Source organism: Pipistrellus hanaki, assembly GCF_964339955.1.
Source record: "Pipistrellus hanaki genome assembly, chromosome: 9".
Lineage (NCBI taxonomy): Eukaryota > Metazoa > Chordata > Mammalia > Chiroptera > Vespertilionidae > Pipistrellus > Pipistrellus hanaki.
This window is the reverse complement of record NC_140511.1, coordinates 43,141,026-43,165,749: the sequence shown is the minus strand read 5'-3', so window position 1 is coordinate 43,165,749 and position 24,724 is coordinate 43,141,026. Positions and strand designations below refer to the sequence as shown.

Genomic DNA, 24,724 nt, shown 5'->3' with positions numbered 1-24,724 from the left:
ACGCAAATGATGTGGCACACAGATTCTTTTAAGTGAATAAATAGCAACAGTAGCAGAATTATAAAAGAGAAGCACTTCTTGTTAACACAGTAGTGGTATTCTAAGCTAGTGGTGTTTTCATTCTGACTGGGGAAAAATAATAATGGCTTGTATGGTGATTTAATATATATCTTATACTACTACTTATTATACTACTTCATATAAGTAATTTTGAAGCAGAAGGAAAGGTATCAAGCATGTATGGTATTTTACTATTCTGCTCAGGTCAGGAAATGCAGCTCAAAATTACAAAAGAAAGAAAAGAAATTATTTTAAGAACTTATCACATGATAGTCACTGAGTCATGTAGTTTACATTTATCATACCATTTAATCATCATGATAACTTTGTAAGATAGGCATTATCCGCACTTTGCAAGCTCATTTTGCAGAGAAGAAAAGAGAAAGGTTGTGAAATTTGTCTAAGGCTATTCACTTGGAAATTGCACTCCCATGGTCATACCCTAGACTTTGCCGTTATCTCTCTGCTCTAACTCTAATTAATTATCTATTTGCTGATCAATAACTCCTGTTAGCCCTCATTCCCTTTATTTTATCCTTCCTTCCTTCCTTCCTTCCTTCCTTCCTTCCTTCCTTCCTTCCTTCCTTCCTTCCTTCCTTCCTTCCTTTCTTTCTTTCTTTCTTTTAAAAATATATTTTATTGATTTTTTACAGAGAGGAAGAGAGAGGGATAGAGAGTTAGAAACATTGATGAGAGAGAGTAATCGATCAGTTGCCTCTTGCACACCCCCTACTGGAGATATGCCTGCAACCAAGGTACATGCCCTTGACGGTAATTGAACCCGGGACCCTTCAGTCCACAGACCGACGCTCTACCACTGAGCCAAACCAGTTTCGGCCCTCATTCCCTTTAGGATTCTGACTCTTAACAATTACTCAACCCCATCAGAACACCCACAATCCATTTGATCCTACCCCCTTCCTACAGTCTTCAAACCTGTCATGATCTCCTTTCTTAGCTCCTTAACCTGCCTGGCTTCATGTTCACCATTATAATTACTTCCTCATGTACACTCTTACTGCCCTTGCTCCCTTCTCTTTTCATCATTATAATCCACAAGTTCAAACACTGGTTAAATCCAAAATCCTGTTTATATCATATCGATGTCTGTGCAGAATGTTTCTGAGAAAACCATAATCAGGCTGCTTGTTCTCACTATAAATTGAAGTTAATAAATTCCACTACCGCCTTCGTGTTACTATCCAGCAATCCTCTATTCCTCTAATCCACTTATTATCTCACTCTTCTAGATAACTATTATCTACCTTCTCCTCTCATCTCAAACCCAGGCCCAGAAATATAGCACCACACATCAAACAGATCCTAGAAGTGTGATAAGTTCATAAGATTAATTTATACAGTAACTGATAAAATTAATATATACAGAAACTGATAACAAGGAAAAAGCATAGTGTTTAATAAATAAGTATCCATCCTGGCTGGTGTGGCTCAGTGATTGAGCATCGGCCCATGAAGAAGGTCATGGTTTGATTCTTAGTGGGGGCTCATGCCTGGGTTATGGTCTCAATCCCTAGTGGAGGGTGCGCAGGGAGCAGCCGATTAACGATTCTCTCTCATCATTGATGTTTCTATCTCTCTCTCCTTTACTCTCTGAAATCAATAAAAACATATTTTAAACAAACAAACAAACAAACAAACAAACAAATAAGCAAGCAAGCAAGCATTCAAGTATTGTTGTTCTTGGTAGGAGGGGAGAATATCCTGAACCTAGGCAACCAGTAGGGCAGGGAGGATGACTGACTGCAGTTCAGTTGAGGTGTGATATGAACTGCAATACAACTGCAAGGAACCAAGGGTTGGGAATCAAGGATGAAAGGAGAAATGGCAGACTAGGACAGAAAGGTAATTTGAAGCCAGGTTTCTCCATGGTTTTGAATATTTTTTTAAAAATTATTTTATTTTATTTTATCCTATTGGGAAGAAGAAACAATAGAAGATTTTCAAGCAGCGAAGTAACAGTAGGCCTATAGATAGTTACTAGTATTGTGGCAAATGTGAAAAGCAACGACCAAGCAGAGAAACAGCAACTTAACATTCTTAAAAACAACAACAATATAAAAAGATCTAGAAAGAAGTGAAAGTTGGAGGCAGCTGACTTTTTGGTTCCCAAGATGAAGACTTAATAAAGCATCTGATCATTACTAGTTTATAGGCAATATTTAGAGATAGGGATATAAAGAGTACCTAAGGCCACTAGAGAACTGAGGGAACTTGAAGAAACATTTACACAGAAAGTTCTTGCTATAGTTTGAATGTTTGTAAACTCTCCCATCCTCATCCCCGCAATTCATATGTGGAAATCCTATCCCCCAAAGGTGATGTTATCAGGAGATAATGCTTTTGGGGATTTATTTAGTCATAAAGCAGATTAGTTCTTATAAGAGAGACCCCACAGAGCTCCCAAACCCTTTGTGAGGACAAACCAGAAGTTGGAAAGTTTGCAATTCAGAAAGACCATATCTCGGACTTCCATCCTGCAGAACTGTGAGAAATAAACTTCTGCTGTTTATAAGCTACCAGTCTATGGAATTTTGTTATAGCAGCCTGGACAGACAAAGACAGAATAAAAAGCTGTCCTCAAAGATTTTTAAAAAAAGGACCAAGAAAAAAGTAGTGTTCCAGAAGTTCAGTTTCTAGACAAATGGAGATAGTTTAATGGCATTAAATGCTGCATGTATTATCAGGCTGGCAATTTTTAAAAAAGTCTTATCACATGCCCTATTGGTAAAAAATGAAAAGGAATAGGCAATTTGTAATCAAATATGAAGAAATGTAATATATATGTTTGTGTGTGTGTGTGTGTGTGTGTGTGTGTGTACAAAAATAGGTTTACAGTTGTTCGTATGAAAAATAATACAATAATTAACAAACAATAATACAAAATAAATTCTGTGTTTTGCATATCCACAACTGTACAACTGTAAACCTACTTTTGCCCCATCCCGTATATTGACAGAGTTTATGAAGGATAATTTACAACACTAACATTTTAAATATATAACCCCTTTGACCCAGCATTTTCCCCTCTACAAATTTACTCTATAAATACTTTCATAGTCCACAAAGACATAACTGTATGCATACATGAGTTATCCACTGCAGCATTATTTCCAATAATAATAAACTAAATAACCACCAACAGAGAAATGAATAACGAAACTATAATTTACTCATACTATGGCACTAGCACAGCCTGAATGTACTGGCATAAAATCTCCTTACGTGAGTGTATAAGCAGAGGAGAGGTTACGGAAACATCCTATATAATACAGAGCTAATATGCAAATTAGACCAGACAGCAGAACGACCTTCCTGAATGACCAGTGGGTGGGGGCGGGGCCACCAGGAAGTCTGGGCCTCAAAGGCCAAGCCCCTTGTACAAATTTTGTACATCGGGCCTCTAGTATGTATATAATGATTCCAGTTCTGTTAAAAACAGCAAAACTGTGTATGTTCATGTATATATCACACCAGAAAATATGGAAGAAAAGATCACATGCTTTTAGCAGCAATTACTCTGGGGGAGTATAAATATGAGTGGAAGAAGCTTAGGAAAAGTGGGGGCTAATACTGTTACACATGCTACAAACATGCATTTCTTGGGCAAGAATTTGTAAACTACCAATACAAATGTTTTAAAAAGTTAAAAGGGAAATTTTTAATGACTAGAATGAAAACAAACTCTAATAAACAAACAAAAAATTGGCAATTGCTATTCTCACTCTTGATCCTGATTTCTCTCTACTGTTTTTTGTTTTTTTTCATAACAGTACAACCATCCTCAATGATGCCTAAGTTAAAAAACCGAGGAGTCATCCTATAGCCCTTTCTCTTTCTCTTTTTCCCTATACTGCATTCTTCAGCCAGCAGATACTGATCAAGTGCTTTCTATATTCCAAGAGCTATTTTAGATATTGAGAAAACTATTTTATAGTTTCATAACTATAGAAAATATTTTATAGTTTTTCTCAAAACAAATTACACACACATACACACACACACACATACACACACAAAACAAAAACAAAAAACAAAAAAAACAACAAAAAAACACACGAACCCTCTGCCAAATCAATTCCAAATTCTCTAGTTTCAGTTTTCTAAGTATATCTGAAATTTCCCCTACAATCTACTTTCTACTATAATTTCCGGGTTTAAGTATGAGACAAGGGATTAAATTCTTGCAATTCTACTCTTTACAAATTCTTCTTCACATCCCTCTAATCCACTTTCATATTACTACTAAGTGAGGCTGAACATGTGATTCCTTTTGTGGAAATTCTTCAATGGAATTGTGATATCTGAAGTCCTTCATGATGCCTATTTTTGTATCCTCCCACAATTCTTCTCACCCTCCAACCCACGTACTTCACACCAGCCACACATAACTGCTCACTGTTACTTAACATTTACATTTTCTCATGCCTCCATGCTTTTAAGGAATTTTTCCTGCTTAGAATTCCTTTTGCACAACCCTGGCAAACTCTGCACATCCTTTAAAATTCAGCTCTAGAAGCCTCATTTTCCTCTGCCGTTGCAATGCACCTATGCTACTACTGAGTACTGCAACTGTTTATAGTGCCTGTCTCCTATAAGCTCCTTCAGCACAGGCACCATTTCCTATAGTCCAACCCTAAAATCTACTTCCACAGCTAACATGTAGCAGAGAGATCACATCTATCTTGTGGATAAAGAATGACTGAATGAATGCACGAATGCATGCATGTTTAAGTATTTGTGTGATCTTGAGTAATACATATAACCTCACACTTAGCTTCACAGTATATATAAAAGACTATATAATTTTTATGTATGTCATCGTCTCTATTTTTGTTTATTTCCCTGTTTTCCTTTGTTATTCTACTAGAGGTTCAGGACACGAAATTTGTGCACAGTTGGGGTCCCTAGACCTGGCCAGCAATCAGGACCAATCAGGTTCGTTGCCTTCCCCCTCTTTCTTCCCTCACTGCCTGTGTCTGCCGCCACCCACCTCCAACTTGTTTCATTATTTCAATCTTGTTTCATTATTGTTTCAATGTGTTTCATCTATAGGTTGCTCAGGAAATAATGCCTCATTATCCTCTACTCTCTTAAATTCAATATGTGGGTATTAATTAATTTAAAAATGCAATATTGTTCTCCGTCCCAGCATGGGGCCCGGCCCTGATCGAGTGATCAGGACCTGCCAGCTGCAGGGAGGGACCAGGAGAGTGGCCAGCAGGCCCCATTGGCAATTGGGGCCTGTGGATTGGGGACAGCACCTGCATTGGGCATTTGCCCGCTGGTGGTCAGTGCATATCATAGCAACCGGACGTTCCATCCTAATGGTCGCTTAGACTTTTATAGATGTAGCAACTATATGGATCAATTACTTACTAGAGGCCTGGTGCATGAAATTCGTGCATGGGGCTGGAGAGGGGTGTCCCTCAGCCCAGCTTGCACCCTCTCAATCTGGGATCCCTCTCACAATCCAGGATTGCTGGATCCCAACTGCTCGCCTGATTTCATACACAGACTCAACCACCCACTTTAATATGAGTTCTTAATTACTCTGATTTTTCTGCTACTGTTTCATGGACATTAGTCTTAACTCCAACCAGACAGCAAACTCTGAAATCTGTCTTTGACTTCTGTTTCCCACAACACTAAGTCTTGAGCACAAATGCCAATAAATATTTCTAAATTAATCTCAAAAAATATTAACTTCTAAACAAAATTGTAAATACTTTAAAGATATCTATAGGTTACTGAGGACAGAATTTATGTTCTATTGTCATCTACCTTCTTTAAAATGTGTATGTGGGATATTGACTAGCCAATTTCTGGATTCTTGTTTTTTAAATCAAATAATCAGTCAATCTGTTTTTAAGCAACAAACAAACTTAGAAACTCTTTTCTCTTAAACTCACAAAATCCCATCTTTTCAAATTTATAATTTGTTTCAAAATAAAGAATCAGTGATCATGGTAGAACATTACTTGTTTCATTATTTCAATCTTGTTTCATTATTGTTTCAATGTGTTTCATCTTATAGGTTGCTGAGTAAATAATGCCTCATTATCTTCTACTCTCTTAAATTCAATATGTGGGTATTAATTAATTTAAAAATGCAATATTAGTCTAAGACATAAAATGATCTCTTTATATAGATTACATATATTGTAAAAGATTAACATTTTTTATAATTTTGAAATTACATCTAAAAACAGCAGAAAAAGAAGTTTTGTGTGTTTTTTTTTAACTAGAGTCTACATTACCCTCTCTGTGACATGGCTCTCAGTGAAACCATTTTTTAAAACAACAGGCAAGGGTGTTGAAGGCCTAAAGCAGGGCAGAAACTGAGTAGAGGGGGACAATGAAGGGAAAAGGGGGCACATCTATAATACTCTCAACAATAAAGTCTTTAAAAATAATAAATAAATAGATAAATAAAAACAACGGGCAAGATCTACTTAAGTTACCTGTAATCATTCCGATCATCAGCTTTTATTCCAGGCCAATCTCTCTTCAGATATTGACTAGCCAACTTCTGGATACCCTGTTTAAAAAATACACATATTTTATAGAATAAGTATTGTGCCAAAAGGAGACTCCTTTCCTAAAATACAGTACTTAGCAAATCCCATCTTTCCAAATATAAATTTAATTCTGAAGTAAAGAATCAATGTTGAATGGTAGAATACTATAACTTATTTCATTATTGTTACAGTCTTCTAATCTCCGTTTTAAGGAAAACAGTGAGTATAATTATGAGAAAACTGAAAATTAATATGCTTTTTACTTCACCAGCCATGGAAACAAACTAGCTCTGGTATATCACAGGGAACACAATTGTCCATCTCCACAAAGCTCTGATAACACAGCTTGACATCTCAATTTTCCACCAGTCCTCTGCTGTGACTTGTACTGCATTTCTAAATACCAGGTAGTAATACATTCAACTTGGAGCAGACAAATACACATTGGCTTATAAAATCAACAAATATTCTATACCAATACTTCTCAAGAAAGATTTGAAGGGGTTTTCACTTTTTAAATAATACCATGGCACAAACCACTTCAACTGAAAAAGAAAATTGGCTTTACAAAGAGATATACCCAATTACTGTTATCAACACAACATGAACCTGAACAAAACAGAATATTTATCTATAATAGGTATGGTGGGTATCAAGACTATTTTGCTGGCAAGTTAGGTTAAACTACTCACTTTAAACACAGAGCATATTACCTTTAGATGGGAACATACGTGGTCCTCTAACACTACACCAGGGACTGATGCAATGGATTAGAAATCATTAACTTTGGGATGCTCATCTCTATACATACAACTTTAAGAAGAATCGATAAAATGCTGAGATGAGGAACTATCACATTAATAAACTGCATACTCTAAGCAGGGGTTGCCCAAGAAAAATTAATGCTGCTCTCTCTCTAGGATACATTTTTACTAAGGTCTGCTGCCAAATCAACTTGGCTTCATTAAATCCATTGCTGAATTCTTCTGTTTACTATTTCAATAGCCAAAGGGCAGGAGGAAATGTAGAGAAGCTCCTTGAATCTCAAGTTCCTCCTGAACTTGGTAAGAGTCTGGTTTCTCTATTTCTAGGAACTGTGAATTCTGAGAAGTCACTTAAAACTGCATATCCACAATACTGCCACTTACACAACGTGTACTTTGGGAAACCCAATTACTAAGTCTTCCCCGAACATGTGCAGTATTTTTTCACTTCTGCACCCTGTTCATACTGATCCTATTTTCAGAAAACATCTTTCCACCACTCCCGTTCCTACTGGCTGAATTCTCACTGCCCCTCCTTTAAAATGATTTAAAAAATTTTCAAAAGCATATATGAAAATGTGAGAAGTTTCACTGCCTACTCTATTAAAATAGAATAGATTATCATTCTTTCTGCATTTACTAGCTTGAATTCTTTATATATATATTTTTTAATTAAATTATTATTTTTGTACATATACCATTGCCCCCCCCACCCCCCCGTACATACCCTTCCTCCCCAGAGTTTTGTGTTCATTGGTTGTACTTATATGCATGTATACAAGTCCTTCGGTTGATCTCTTATCTCCCCCAGATCTTCCCGACCTCCCCGCTGTAATTTGACAGTCTGCTTGTTGCTTTACTGTCTCTATATCTATCTTTTGGTTCTTCAGTTTATAATGTTCTTTATCATCCATAAATAAGTGAGGTCATGTGGTGTCTCTCTTTCATTGACTGGTAGCTTGAATTCTTTTTGAAGAACTATTTTTGTTGAACTATTTTGTTATCTCAGAGGAACGGCAAGATAAATATTTGATTGTCCAATTTTGGTCCTAAGGTGAACAATGAATTTTAAAGTAACACGAACTCATATACTTGGAGTAAAAGATGTGTTTGAATTTTATTGTAGTCGCTACTCTTTTCATGCGCTAATTGTTACATCTGTGATCAGTGGGAGTCCCCTCCACGTTGGCTCCCATATCATGACCCCACTAGACTTTGAGGATTTCTTTTATAGTTCTTATTATAGATCTTTGGTTAAGCTAGTTTTCCAAGGAATTCTGAATCCTTTCAGGGGAGAAACCACATTTAAAGACCACAATTTAGGCACTTCCTTATCCTTTGGGTCTTACTTTGTACTTTTCTCTAAGAGGCCTTTTCTAATCACCATATACAAAGTAGCTACCTTTCAGCCAGTTACTTTCTCATACTACCCTAATCATTCATAATCCTTATTACACTGCTACTGTCTGGTTTAAATCAACATTATATATCAGTGACGCTCAGATAAACATAATACATATTATATATATCTACTGCACCAGTTTTTGTCTGTTTATTGACTATAAACTCCATCAGAAAGAAATCTTGTCTTTAAAAAAAAAACCACTATGTCTCTCGGCTACAGCAGCAAAGAGCCTAACATTTAGTAGATGGCAACAATATTCACTGACTGCATGAATAAATGCCACCTACATTATTTTATTTCTAATGTAAAATGCCCAAACTCCTTTTGTGTTTTTGCCATTCTCAGTTAGAAATGTTTGGGTCAAAATTTCCCTGGGGGGAAAAAAATTCCATGGATCCTAATTTTCATATGCTCAAAGGTGGCGGGGTGAGGAAAGCAGGGAATTACAAAAGATTTCTAAGCTTATGACCAGGTAGTTTTAATATAATAATTTCCATAGTAAAATTAGAGTCAAATTTGACATTCTCTACTATTGGAGGAAAATACGAATGTATACTAAAGAGCAATGAAAAAAACAACAGAAGTTTACCCCACATTTAGCACTACACATTACATTTTGTGAAGGTTCAAATGAGTCCAGTTCAAAGAACTCATAACATGTCAACAGGTGTAAGAAGTAGATAGGGTAAAATGGGAGGCAATACATAGGTTACTGCCAAATAAATGGCAATATGTGATATAAGTACACAGATAAAGAAAAGATCATCTGAAATTTAATTAACAAATTACATCTAAATGGTACAATAGTGACTTTTTCAGTTTAATCATTGCTAAAGTTGTTACAGAATACTTAATACAGAAGATGAGATATAATGAGGACTGAATTATATAAAACAAATGAACCTAACAAGCATTTCAAAACATTTATTCCTCTGAACTCTGTTAGGCTTTGTTATAAACACAGAGAAATTTGACATTAAGAGTATACAGAATTTACTTAAGATCACATAATTAAATTTTAATTAGAATCCCTATTCTAAATCTTTGCCCCCTTTTCCCCAAATCCCATCATTTTAGCTTGGGTTTTATCTAATTCTTTAAAGAATTCTTAAGTTACTTTAACCTATCTTTTTGTGCATTATAAGTCACAACAACAAAGTCTAGAGCTCTCCCCTACAAAGTTGAACTGTATTAAACTGAATGAGCCCTTCAGAGATGAGATGAGGGATTCATGAAATAGACAAACAGTGAGACCTTTAGATGAAAGACTTTATTCAAGTCAGTTCACAGAGGCAGGAATCAGAACCTCTGTGTGCTCCGTGCAGCTGTTCAAGACCTCATCTGCATGGACGCTCAAGAAATACTCCGTGGCCATTACAGGAAAAGTCCTAAATAACATTTCATGCCTCAGAAAGCATTCTATACTTAATTGTTTCCTTTTTATGTTATGCTTAAAGCCACATCTTATAAATAAAAGGTTTATTTATATAGAAATAAAATCTTCAATTTTTTGTTCAATTGAGTGTCTAAGGAAAATAAAGGTATGACTGTTTTAAAAAGTGGGTTTAAAAAAAAAAAATCACTCCCCCAGCCAACAACATTACTCTTTAAAACTGGTGCACTAGACATATAATATGTATTTATGTTCACCTGAGCATCACTGATATATGTTGATTTGATTTCCAAATACAGTTTACTCTGGAGCAGTGGTTTCCATAAAAAGTTACTATAAATAGACTCTTTGGAACATCCAATAACATCCCATTCCAACTTTTTAAAAAGCCATCAGTGTCTGATGTAAGACTTGCTTTGTTTTATCTCTCAGTATTGCTCTAACAAGTGAAGAAACACAAAGAAAGCCACTATTCAGTAGACTCTAGGAAATGGACTGATAGCTTAACCCTCTGACCATTTACAACAGCAAGCTGAGCAGGAGTGTGCTCCATGCCTCTCGTACAGGTTATTCTGTATCTGTTTCTTCCGAACATACAGATGGCTCCACAAAACTATAGGAAACTATGATGTCTATATTCTATAACTTTCTGTCATGAAATTGCCAGCATTATGCAAATTATGTTTAAAAATTAACAAGCCTACTACATAAGTTGGATACTTCTCAAACTGATGTAAATTATACAATTATTGTCTTTATCACCCTTAAGTTACTTTAACAGTAATAGAGAACTTCATCCCCACCCTTGAGGAAACTTCTGAAATATATGTATGTTTTAAATATGTTTTATTGATTTTTTTACAGAGAGGAAGGGAGAGGAATAGAGCGTAAGAAACATCAATGAGAGAGAAACACACCGATAAGCTGCCTCCTGCACACCCCCTCCTGGGGATGTGCCCGCAACCAAGGTACATGCCCTTGACTGGAATCGAACCTGGGACCCTTCAGTCTGCAGGCCGATGCTCTACCCACTAAGCCAAACCGGTAAGGGCTGAAATATTTTTTATTGTCCCATTTTTCATTCCACTTGCTTGTTTTTTAGTTATATTCCCAATTAGAAGATTACTGCGTGAGAAGATCCTGGGAAGACAGTGGCGTAAGAAGCACCAGGAATTTATCTCCAAGCCAGACTCAGTTGCAGAATTTGTCTCATATAACAATTGGCACTCCGATGAAGTTCATTTTGGCTTTCACTGTATTTAGCTCAGAAGTAGTTACCTCCCATCTCCCATCCCAGTGGCAGACAGCACTTGTTCCTGGAGCAGCCTATATGTAGGGTGAGCAATAAGGGCCCCGTCCTCCAAATATTCGGGATCTGCACTCTGATTGCTGATCTGATCAAGGAGGAGGAGACAGAGAGGTGGGCAGTCATTGTAGCAACCCTATTTTCCACTGAAGAAAAGTAAACAGCCTAAGGAGCCTTTGGGACGCCATCAAATTGACCAACACACACAATGAGAGGAGTTCTAGAAGAAGAGGGAGGGGCAGGTACAGGGAGATTATATGAAGAAATAATGACAGAAATGTTCCCCAACTTGACAAAAGATCATATAAAAAGCCAAGAAACTCAATGAATTCCATGTAGGATGAACCCAGAGACCTACAGTGAGACACATTATAATCCCAGTGTCAAAAGCAAAGAACAAAGAGAAATACTTGAAAGCAGTAAGAAAGAAGCAAATTGCCATATAAGGGCTTGCCAATAAGATTATCAGACTTCTCAACAAAAACCGGGAAGGCAGAATGGGTCCAGATATTAAAAGTGCTTTTAAAAAAAGTGCCAATTAAGAATATATATCCAGCAAAACCATCCTTCAAAAGTGAGGGGGAAATTAACTGACATGATTGTCTAGTGATGAAAAAGCTAAAAAAGGAGAGACCTTTGGATTTTGACTTTATATAAACTGGACGGATGATGGTGTCTCCCCCAGGGATAAATATACTGGTAGGCTATTTAACTACAGAAAGGGTCGTTGGATTATAATATTATACAAACAATACTAGGTTTAGCAGAAGTATAAGAAAAGAGAAAAAGCCACTATCTCTCCTAAAGTGAGATATGTCAGGAAATCTATGTAAACTTAAGTGCATTAGAACTAGATCTGAAAGAACAAACAGGAATTTGATCAAATGAAAAACAAAGAAAGGCTTGGCATAACTCAGGTAAAAACTGGTGATGTAAAAAATAGTGGGGGAAATGTGGGAGATGGGTTGGTGGAGTAAATTTTTACTTGTGAGCATTCAACTTGTTCTTTGATATTTACGCTGACACGCAGTGAATTCCTTTTTTAGTGCTCAGGAGATATCTACTCTCAAAGCAGCTTCACATAAAGTTATTCTCTTTCGCTAAGAAAGATTCTCAACGTCTTTCTTTTCCTCGTTTTAAAATAAAAGCGCCATTAATATCATAATGCTTATTATAGAATCATAAAAATACATCTAAAAAGATATTTCCTTTGAACTGGGATGTATCATCTTGAGTTAATTCACTACATTTACATAAAACACATAGCATTTGCCTTCAATATACAGAAGAGACATAAAAGTCACCTGCCTGAAATATAGTTAGTTCTCTACTGAATATTATGATAATTTCATAAGAGAAATTATGTGTATAAATCCTGTTGGACTTTAACAGAAAGGAAATGTTAAATGTTCAGTTTATATAATGTTGTTGCTAACATGTGTAAATAACTTGGAAGTTTGCTGAAAAGGTATACTCCCTTCAGGAGGCACAAGGTCAAATCTATTTGATGCCAGTTATTTAATCATTTTCTAGTTTACTTCAATGATCCCCCCTCCAGTCTTGTTTTCTCCTATAGAGTCCCTCCATTTATTCCCAAAGAAATTTGCCTGCAAGCTTTAACTAAGAGAAAACCTTATTAATTAAAAAGCACTGACTTAGCTTATCTCTACTATTTTGATAGTTTTTACTTCACTGAGAGTATACCAAATATATATACTACAGGTTCCATTTTTCAGATCTATATTGTTTAACCAAGAAACGATGGTGACACTTTTATGAATGTTTTTCCATTCCCCCACATTTTGTGAAATTTTTAGTCTAAACTGCCGGAAGATATTAGTAAGAAAAAGCAAAATTTTTTCACTGTGTGTTACAGTCATCTTCTAATAAAGATTAATATTACTTGTTAGCAAAACTGACTTTGGCAGAATTAATTTTATAATATTTAAACATTATCAGATGGAAAAGAAATTATGGCTTATCAAATTTTAGAGCAAAATGCATGTAACTTTAGCTTATTAGAACATTAAGAAGTCACTATATATCATAAAATTTGTAATTAAAAAAATTTTTTTGCTAAAGTCGTTTTTCAAGGCTTAGGTTAATTGATACCTATTTGTATGACACATATACCGCTCTGACATGAAGGTTTTAATTGTGGGAGAGGGGAAACAACCTAAGTTGCTGTTGTTTTTAACAATAAGAAAAGTGTTAGATTAGTCAGCATGACTGGACTGCCCATTTGATCTCAAAGACAGCTGTAAAAGCAGTTCCTTCTTCAAAGCAGAACTGGAATGTATCAAATCAGCAAGCAAATAATTTCATGTGCTTGACCCTTAGTCATCTCAAAATAGTTTACTTTAGAGAATATCATCTGTGAATCAACTTAATCAGATGAAAACTGGTGTACAGTACAACACACAAAGGAAAACAATAGAGTGCTGCTAAAAACTCCTTCATTGTATATATGATCATTTTGTACACCCCAATAGTGTGAGACCACTGATTAGATCATGGGTTTTGGTCTCAGACATGATGTGTATTATATATATATGTGAACTTGGGCAAGTTATTTGATCTCACCTTTTGTCTCATTATCTGTAAAATAAGAATAATACTTTTGTAGGTGAACAGATAAACTGCAGCACATCCAGACCATGGAATATTCTTCAGCACTAAAAAGAAATGAGCTATCGAGTTATAAGAAGACATGGAGGAAAATTAAGCACATGTTACTGTGTGAAAGAAGCTGATCTGAATGGCTACATAATGTGCAATTACAAAAAAGGCAAATTTATGGAGACAGTAAAAGGATCAGTGGTTTTCATGGGTTAGGCGGGCAGGAAGAAACAAATGGGGGAGTACTGAAGATTTTTAAGGCAGTGAAACTATTCTGTATGATACAATGCTGGGCACATGTTATTATACATTTGCCAAAACTCACAGAATGTACAACATCAAAAGTTATCCCAATGGACTACATAAAAATAAAAAGCTTCTGCACAGCAAAAGCAAGCAAACAAAACAAAACAAAACAACAACAACAACAACAACACATCAATAAAACAAAAAGGGAACCCACTGATGTATCATTGCCAAATATGGAAAAACATATTTGGCAATGATACATCTGATAAAGGGTTAATATCCAAAATATATAAGGAACTCACACAACTTAACAAAAGGAAGCAAAACAATCTAATTTAAAAATGGGCAAAGGACCTAAATAGACACTTCTCCAAAGTGGACATACAGATGGCCAAGAGACATATGAAAAAATGCTCAAAATCACTGATCATCAGAGAAATGCAAATTAAAACGACAATGAGGTGTCACCTCACACCTGTCAGAATGGCTACCACCAACAAATCAACAAATGGTAAGTGCTGGCGAGAATTTGGAGAAAAAGGAACATGAGTACACTGCTGGTGGGAATGCTAACTGGTACAGCCATTATTAGAGCAATATGGAGTTTCCTCAAAAAATTAAATATAGAACTCGCATCTGACCCAGTGATACCCCTTGTAGGAATATATCCCAAGAAACCCGAAACACCAATCAGAAAGAATGTATGCACCGCTGTGTTAGTTGTAGCACAATTTACAATAGCTAAGATCTGGAAACAGCCCAAGTGCCCATCTGTAGATGAGCGGATAAAAAAGCTGTGGTACATTTATGCCATGGAAAACTATGAACCAGTAAAAAAGAAGAATCTCTTACCCTTTGAGACAGCTTGGAGGGACCTGAGAGTATCATGCTAAGTGATATAAGTCAGTCAGAGAAAATAAATATCACATGATCTCACTCATATGTGGAATCTAAATTACAAAATAAACTGATGAATGAACATGGAAGCATGGAAAGGGTGCAAAATCTCAGAGGGAATGCAGGGGAGGGTAGGAGGAAAGATCTTGTATGCATATATGCATTACCCATGAACAGAGACCTAAGATAGTGAAGGCCTGGGGCCGGAGCAGGCTGGAGGGGGTCAATGGGAGAAAAAGGGTGACATACGTAATACTTTCAACAATAAAGAGTTATTTTTTAAAAAGTTACCCCAATGTTGGTTTTGAGTGACAATGATGCGTCAATGTATATTCATTGGCTGTAACAAATGTACCACTCTGGTGTAGGTTGATAATGGGGGAGGCTGTGCATGTATGGGGACAGAGGGTATATGGGAACTCCGTACTTCCTGCTCAAAATTACTGTAAAATTAAAACTGATACCATTTATCTCAAAAGATAATTATGATAATCAAAGGAAATTAAATATATACAGTACCAGATATATATACTACAGGTACTAAATGTCTCCTAGCAGTTTTCAGTCTTTCATTCATTACTATATATTTAATGAGAACTAAGAGAAGTGATCATTGTCACAACCATGTAAATTTTCCCCAAAAATAACTCTGGTAATTTTTTTAAAGGTGATTTTTTAAAAAAATATATATTTTATTGATTTTTTACAGAGAGGAAGGAAGAGAGATAGAGAGCCAGAAACGTCGATGAGAGAGAAACATCGACCAGCTGCCTCCTGCACACCCCCTACCGAGGATGTGCCCACAACCAAGGTATATGCCCTTGACCGGAATTGAAACCCGGGACCTTTCAGTCCACAGACCGACGCTCTACCACTGAGCCAAACCAGTTTCGGCTGGTAATTTTTTTAAATGTTACCAATTCACTGACCACTTATTTGATATTGAGACTTTTCTTATATAGTATGACTACAGGATCTGTCAATAACAAGTTAATTCTAACATGAAAAATTCAATTCAGTTGGTTATTATGTACAATAAATACCAACACTATCACATGTAAGTTTTTAAAAAACTGAGAAATTTCCCATCACAGGCTAAATGTCGATGATTAACAAAATTAGTTAACATAGCAATGTGTGCATTATTAAGACAAAAACTTCCTAAATGAGTAATGAGACTAATTATCAAAGAAAATTAATAATTATTCACTTATTTCAAGACCTTGGAAATTTCTTTTTCTTTTGTTAAATTTAAATTTTTAATTAATTATTCCACATAAGTGAAATGGACTCCTAGAAAACAGACATTTCATTTATAATTTATAGGATGACTACAAATCATTTTGAAGTTTCTTTTTAAATTCTCACATTCCTAATTAATATTCATGAGGATAATTTCACAAAAGCAGATACAAAACTATGCCAGAGGGGACATGGAAATATATAGTTGGTGCCAGTGAAATAGCCAGAAAATTTATCTCTCCCCAAAATGGAAGATTTAAGTTCAACACAAATATTTCCTAAATAGTTTTATAATATTTAACCAAATTATTCATTACTCGGAAATAACACTGGAGAAACAGATAATAATGTTGGCACAAAGGCCGAGTTCATTTGTTCTGGACAGGTGGCCAGTCTGTAGCTCTGTGTCAGCAGCCCAAACCCGCCCACAATAGCCCTAAAGACGATTATGCAAATACCAGCCAACCCAGCTATTTTCCCAGGAACAGGAGAAGGGCTCCTAGAAGCTGTAATTGTTCTGCAGTCATGTGGAAAAACAAGGTTTTTTTTCCTTTTTTTTTTCTCTGGAAGCAGAGTGTTTTCATTAAGGGCACAACTACAATATGTGGGAGATATACAAACCCACACATACACATACAAATACATCATGAAAAGACCTGGAAGAACCCTAAGTGTATATTTACTAAATGAAAGAAGGCTACCTACTGGGGGTTGGGGGGAGAATATGCATGTGTGTTAGTGTTTGAGGTATGCAGGACGCCTTCCAAAAAGTATACGTACTAACAACTGATAGCGCAATTTAAAAAAACGAAGTGTATTTTAGTGAACACTACCTTTATAATTATTCAAAGTGTGTGTGCACATTTTTGGAGGACATCCTATATTTCTCAAACACCACACACAGCTTATTCCATGCTCTCCCTAAGCTCTCCTTGCTAGGGGGCTCTGCCTTCTTCACAACACCAAGTCTCCTCTATGATTACACCTTTCCCCACCAATAAGACAGATACAGTAATGCAATGACTTTGAGCACTGTATGAAACAAATATTCTCTGGCTAAGCTGAGGTAAAAACCATTCTTACTCCATATATGTAATGCATTTTTCTTTTTCATCCAGGGGCAAAAGTAAACAGGCTGAAGATCAAGTTTGAAGTGCAACATTGATGAGGGAATGCTGTTCCCTAGCATTTATTAATTAACTAGAGGCCTGGTGCACGAAACTTGTGCATGGGGCTGGTGTGTGTGTGTGTGTGTGTGTGTGTGTGTGTGTCCCTCAGCCCAGCCTGCACCCTCTCCAATCTGGAACCCCTCGAAAAATGTCCGACATCTCTCCCACAATCCAGGTCTGCTGGCTCCCAACTGCTCACCTGCCTGCCTGATTGCCCCTAACCGCTTCTTCCTGCCAGCCTGATCACCCCTAACCACTCCCATGACAGCCTGAGTGATGTCTAAGTGCTCCCATGCCAGCCTGTTTGCCCCCAACTTCTCTCATCTGCCGGCCTAGTCACCCCTAACTGCCCTCCCCTGCAGGATTGATCGCCTCCAACTTCCCTTCCTTGCAGGCCTGGTCCTTCTCAACTGCCCCACCTCGCCCCCTGCTGGCCATCTTATGGTGGCCATCTTGTGTCTACATGGGGGCAGCCATATTTGACCACATGGGGGCAGCTATTGTGTGTTGGAGTGATGGTCAATCTGCATATTACTCTTTTATTAGATAGGATAGAGACCTGGTGCACGGGTGGGGGCCAGCTGGTTTGCCCTGAAGGGTGTCCCGGATCAGGGTGAGGGTTCCCTTGGAGTATGGGGTGGCCTGGGTGAGGGGCCTGTGGTGGTTTGCAGGCCAGCCACACACCCCTGGTGACCCAAGCGGAGGCGCTGGTATCTGGAATTTATTTACCTTCTATAATTGAAACTTTGTAGCCTGGAGCAGAGCCCAGCCTCCTACTTGCTCCGTGGTGACAGCCATTTCTGTTTGGATTTGTTTACCTTCTGTAATTGAAACTTTATAGCCTTAAGTGGAGGGCTAGGCCAGCAAGGGCAGGCAGAAAGGTTGGGAAACCCTAGCCTCTCTCCTGCTTTCTGTGGCTGTAGCCATCCTGGTTGGGTTTATTTGCATACTCTCTCTGATTGGCTGGTGGGCGTGGCCTGTGGGTGTGGCAGAGTGGGGGTCAATTTCCATATTACTCTTTTATTAGGTAGGATGCTATCTCATCTACGTTTTTGTTTTTTTTATTTTAATGAAAGTCATCAGAATTTTTAGTTTCTAAATAGCAGCTTTTAAAGTTCCCAGCTCTAAAACCTGATTTTACAATTCCCTCTGGAATTAGTTATTTCAAATATTATTGCTGTTAGATTTTTGATTCTACAAGATTCAAAACCAGTCTTTCCTCCCTCCCCTCCCTTTTTCTTATCTATCTTGTCCTACTCACCCATAATCCTCTCCTCTATAAAATAAAGGGACATTACCTACTTTATTTAGTAAGAAGCTAAGATGCTACTTCTTCAGATATGGCACTTAATAGCTTCTATAATAGAAATCATGTTATATTATTTTAGGGAGGGTTTTTTCTCAAATGCTTATAAACAGATTATAATATGCTTCATAGGTGTCAAATATATTATTTTAAAAGAAGATATTTTTAAGTGTTTAAGAATACATGTACTGTTAAGGTTAAACCAACCATAAATAGATAACTTCTTTTACCTCACTAGCATTACAGATATGAGATTTTAGGTAATATAAAAACACCACTGTCCATGACACAAATTCATACCCAAAACTATTTTTAAAATGACTTTGCTACAGTTTTGAAATTATTATTCCTTGTGTAAGTGTTTAGTTTACATTTCTGACAGCATTTATCATATCCTTACTTTAAAACACTCATTCATTCAATCATTCATTCCTTGGCCCTACATTCAAACAGATTAGTAAGTCACAGTTTCTATATTCAAGGAACTTACACTCTAGTTAAAGAAAAACCTAATTGTTTAAAAATGTTTTCAATGGTGGCCAATGTAAGTCAATGATTAGATTGTCAGCCTTGGCACCAAAGGGTCTCGGGTTTGATTCCCAATCAAGGGCACGTACTTGGGCTGTAGGTTTAATCCCCAGTACCAGTCAGGGTGTATGGGAGGCAACCAATCGATGTGTCTCTCTATCATCTATCTATCTATCATCTATCTATCTATCTATCTATCTATCTATCTATCTATCTATCTATCTTTCTCCCACTCTCTCTCTAAAAATCAATGGAAAAAACATCCTTGGGTGAGGATTAACAAAAAAATGTTTTCAATACATTCTGATGCAGGGAAAGATAGACAAAAGTGAATGTGGTATACTATATTTAGTGTTCAAAAAAATTATAGGGAATTCATACATCTTAACCAAAGGAAGATTAAAAAATCCAATTAAAAAGATGGGCAAGAACTTAAGACACTTAAGTGGACATACAGAAAGCCAAGAGACACATGAAAACATGCTCAAAGTCACTAATCATCAGAGAGATACAAATCAAAATGACAATGAGATACCATCTCATACCTGTCAGAATGGCCATTATCAACAAATTGACAAACGACAAGTGCTGGCAAAGATGCGGAGAAAAAGGAACCCTCGTGCACTGCTGGTGGGAATGCAGACTAGTGTAGCCATTGGCATTTCCTCAAAAAATTAAAAATGGAACTGCCATTTGACCCAGTGATCCCACTTCTAGGAATATATCCCAAGAAAACAGAAACACCAGTAAGAAAGGATATATGCACCCCTATGTTCATAGCAGCACAATTTACAATAGCGAAGAATTGGAAACAGTCTAAGTGCCCATCAGCAGATGAGTGGATTAGAAAACTGTAGTACATTTACACAATGGAATACTACACTGCTACAAAAAAAAAAAAAAAAAAAGAAAAAAGAGGAATTCTTACCATTTACAACAGCATGGATGGAACTAGAGAGCATTATGCTAAGTGAAATAAGCCAGTCAGAGAAAGATAAATATCACATGATCTCACTCATTTGTGGAATATAATGAGCAACATAAACTGATGAACAAAAATAGAACCAGAGTCATAGAAGCACCGAACAGGCTGTCCAACCTATGAGGGAAGGCGGGGGGTCAACCAAAGGACTTGTATGCATGCATATGAGCAAAGCCAATGGACACAGATAATAGGGGGATGAGGGCATATCCTGTAGGTGGGGATGGTCAGTGAAAAGTAAATGAGGAAAAAAGAAGACTCATTTCATACTTTAAACAATAAAGAATTTAAATTTAAAAAATTTACAAGAGCCGAAACCGGTTTGGTTCAGTGGATAAAGTGTCAGCTTGCGAACTGAAGGATCCCGAGTTCGATCCCGGTACAGGGCATGTGCCTTGGTTGTGGGCACATCCCCAGTGGGGTTTGTGTAAGAGGCAGCTGATTGATGATTCTCTCTCATCGATGTTTCTAACTCTCTATCCCTCTCTCTTCCTCTCTGTAAAAAATAAAATATATTTTTAAAAAAATTTACAAGAGACTCATCGATCATACTGCCATTAAAGAATAAATAACCCTATATAATAAAGAGCTAATATGCAAATTGACCCCCAGACCCTCACAAGATGGCCACCCCATGTCATCATAAGATGGCTGCCCCCATGTTGTCGTAGGATGGCTGGGAAGGGAGGGCAGTTTGGGGGGGGAGCACCAGGCCTGCACGGGAAGACAGTTGGGGGTTACTGAGCCTGCAGGGGAGGGCAGTTGGGGGCGATCGAGCTGGCAGGAGAACAGTCAGGTGTCAATCAGGCCTGCAGGGGAGCAGTTAGGGGGTGATCAGGCTGGCAGGCAGAAGTGGGTCAGGGGCAATCAGGCAGGCAGGCAAGTGAGTGGTTAGGATCCAGCAGTCCCGGATTGTGAGGGGGATGTCCGACTGCTGGTTTAGGACATCTGGCAGTTGGACATTCTCCGAAGCATCCCAGATTGGAGAGGGTATAGGCTGGGCTGAGAGACAACCTCTCCCCCATAAGTGCATGAATTTCATACCCCATGCCTTTAGTATTAAATTTCACACAAGAAAACTCCAGACCACATATGGCTTTACCATAATAAACTTCCTAACAATGAAGAAACTTAGAGAAAATCTTTAAGAAAGGGAAAGAGAATATTCTCAACTCATTTTATAAAGCCTTGATATCAAAATTCAAGAAGAAAACATATCAGAAGAAAAATTACAGTATTTACTCATGAACAAATGGCATCCAGCAATATATTAAAAAGATAAAACATCAAGACTGAGTTTCATCCCAAGAATGCAAAATTGACTTAGCATTGGAAAAATCAATTAATATTATTTGCCACAAATTGAAAGTTAATCATCTAACTGTCTCATTAGATAAAACAATTGATAAATCCAAAATCACTCATGATAAAAATTCTTAGCAAACTAAGAATAGATGGGAATACCAAAAGCTGATATTTAAAAAACTTTACAGCAAATATCACAGTAACTGATGAAGGGTTAAAAGGTCTTCCTTTGAGGCCAGAAACAAGACAAGGATATTGCTTTTACCACCTTCGTTCAACACTGTACTGGAGTCCTTTGACAGTGAGATAAAGCTAGAAAAATAAATAAAAATGTGCAGGCAGTCCTCACTTTCCATGGTTCCAATATGCATAAATTTCAGTTACCTACAGGTTAGTTAAATTATCACTCCTCCAACAACACAGTTTGAATTTTAGTTACTCATATATTAAACTTGAGTAACTACACAGAGTACAGATTTGACTGCTAGCTCTTTGGTCCACAAATCACTGCAAATTACAGATGTGTGTCATGATCAGTGACCGATCACTTCACTTCTTTCAAAGTCTATCAGTGATTCATCACTGTACATCTGTTATTCAGTTCCCACAGAGACAGTCAAGATGTAACTATGTTACCTCTTTGTCTTACAGTGATAAATTCACATGACACTTTAGAAAGATGTATAATCAAAAGAGGGAGTTAGCCAACAAAGATGAAACTGCTGCAAAGAAACAAAGTGATAATGTTGGAGGGAAATTCTAACCAGATATAAATATAGCTATAGAAGAAATAGCTGACTATGGGTATGTTAATACCACTGCCATTTTAGAGATTGTAGCCAGGAAGTCAGAGGGTGAAGGTGATAATATTGATATAAATAATGAAAAAAAAATGAGTGTAATGAAAAGAATGGACTTATCCCAGATGAATGCTGGTGGCAAAAAATAAATAAATAAATAAATAAATAAATAAATAATCACATTATTGTAGAAACTCTCAGAAATATTTGATGGCATTGAAAGTGCAAACGATAAAGTTGGAAGCTAACCTAAATATAGAAAAGACAATAACAATTCACCAAGGCACACGAGAGGAAGGCAATCACTGATCCTTGGGTGGGGCTTCCAGTTTCTGGTTCTCACTAAGGAGCTTTTACATCACCACTCCATGCTAACAAATAAAAAGCTGAAGAGACTGAAAATCAACAACTCTTCACAGAGAGGTAAACTGCTGCCCCCTGGATTAGAGAGGGAGACAGGTGACTTAACAGGTGCAGAGACTCAAGAGCAGAAACCTCTTTGGAAACAGGTGCCAGGATAGGAAAACAGGAATTGTAACTGACAAATTACAGGAGGCTCTGTGTGAACAACTAAGAGTTAAAACACTCCAGGGGGCACAGTCATAGTGGGAACTCCACAATATTGAGAGAATTGCCTCCAGGAGCTCTGACAAATTCCTGGTATAGCATACAACCACTTTGGGACATTATCTAGTAAAATTTAAGACGCAATTTAATCCTATGATTCAGCAATTCTACTCCTAATACATGACACAGGAAAACTCATGCATATGTGTAACAGGAGTCATGTACATAAACAATCATTTCTCTTAAAAACCAATACATGAAAACAACTCAAATGTCTATCAACTGTGGTTTATACATACAACAGAAAGCTATGCAGCTGTGAAAATAAACAAATTATAGCAACAAAGATAGCTTGAATCTTATATACATACTGGGCCCTCTTGCAATCCGGGACCCCTTGGGGGATGTCGGAGAGCTGGTTTCAGCCTGATCCCTGCAGGCCAGGCCGAGGGACGTCACCGGGGCACAAATCCGAGCACCAGACCTCTAGTAATTATGTACTAGTACTTAGTATACATTTCTATTGCTGGCATTTAAAATTACACCCATTATGTTTCATAATTTCAAAAATTTCCTCATTATAAGTCACTATATCATTAAATCATTTAAGAGATTGGATGGAATGCATAAATTTATACATTTACTCTAATATGCTAACTGGGAAGAATTTTATTTCCTAATTATGGTATTTTCCCACTTCCTTTCTTCCATCGGTATATACATAGTAGACATTCAGTAAGAGCTTAATTAACTAAAAAAACAACTAACACAACAGTACCAAATCACAAGATGACATGAGTCACTTAAAAGGATCACCTTATAATAACATTAGATAAGTTTAAGAATACATGCTAGTATCACAAATCTTTAAAAAGATACAGAAGATTAATATTTAACATTTATATCAAAATTTATTTCTCTGCATCAAAGATTAAATCACTAAAAGGCTCTATTCAGTAGTGAAAGCAAATATTATTAGTTTTCATAAGTAAATATTCATCATTCTATCCAGTTTTCTAGGTAACTGACAAGTAATATATAATTTAAATTTTCTATTTGTTTAATTGCTCCTTCCTATCTTGGTTACCAGATCCACCAACCATTTATGTAATTAAAGGAATTAATCAGCTAAATTATACACAACTTTCACTGTTCTCTTAAAACAATGACCTAATGTACACAGTATGGAGAGATTAAATAATATTTTCAGATTAAAAAACTATTTATGTATTTTTTTCAATCAAACATGTGTCAGAGACTGCTAGCTTTACTGGTATCCAGTTCTCCTCTTCTTCAAAACACATTGACGAATTTTTCCAGCTTCCTCTTATTAAAATAAATGTGACCATCTGACTTGAGTTCTGGCCAACAGGATGTGAGAAGTACTGTGTACTACGTTCAGGTCTGGCCTATTAAGACTGCCTATATGCAATCCTTTTCCTTCTTCCCTTCTGCTACCCAGATGCAGAGGACGTGAGCCCTAAAGAATCTTGGATTAAAGGCATTGAAATCACTAACTCATCACATGAAGGCCATCAATTTTTGTTGTTGTTAATCCTCAACTGAGAATATTTTTTCTGTTGATTTTTTTTT

General features: G+C 36.8%; 1 protein-coding gene across 2 annotated transcripts in view; it reads right to left on the bottom strand.

Moving 5' to 3' along the window:
- The window catches only part of FCHSD2 (FCH and double SH3 domains 2), a 160,116-nt gene that overhangs the window by 85,061 nt on the left and 50,331 nt on the right, over window positions 1-24,724 (bottom strand). The window contains exons 1-2 of one of the 2 annotated variants that reach the window (XM_084894183.1): window positions 18,588-18,592; window positions 6,543-6,623 (exon numbers count right to left, since the gene is read on the bottom strand). Coding sequence is in view for 1 of the 2 variants with exons in the window: in XM_084894182.1 (XP_084750308.1) it covers window positions 6,543-6,619 (77 nt within the window). In the remaining variant the exon portion in view is untranslated. Of the gene's footprint in view, window positions 1-6,542; window positions 6,624-18,587; window positions 18,593-24,724 lie in introns of those variants that run through there. The other variant, XM_084894182.1, reaches the window with a different exon arrangement.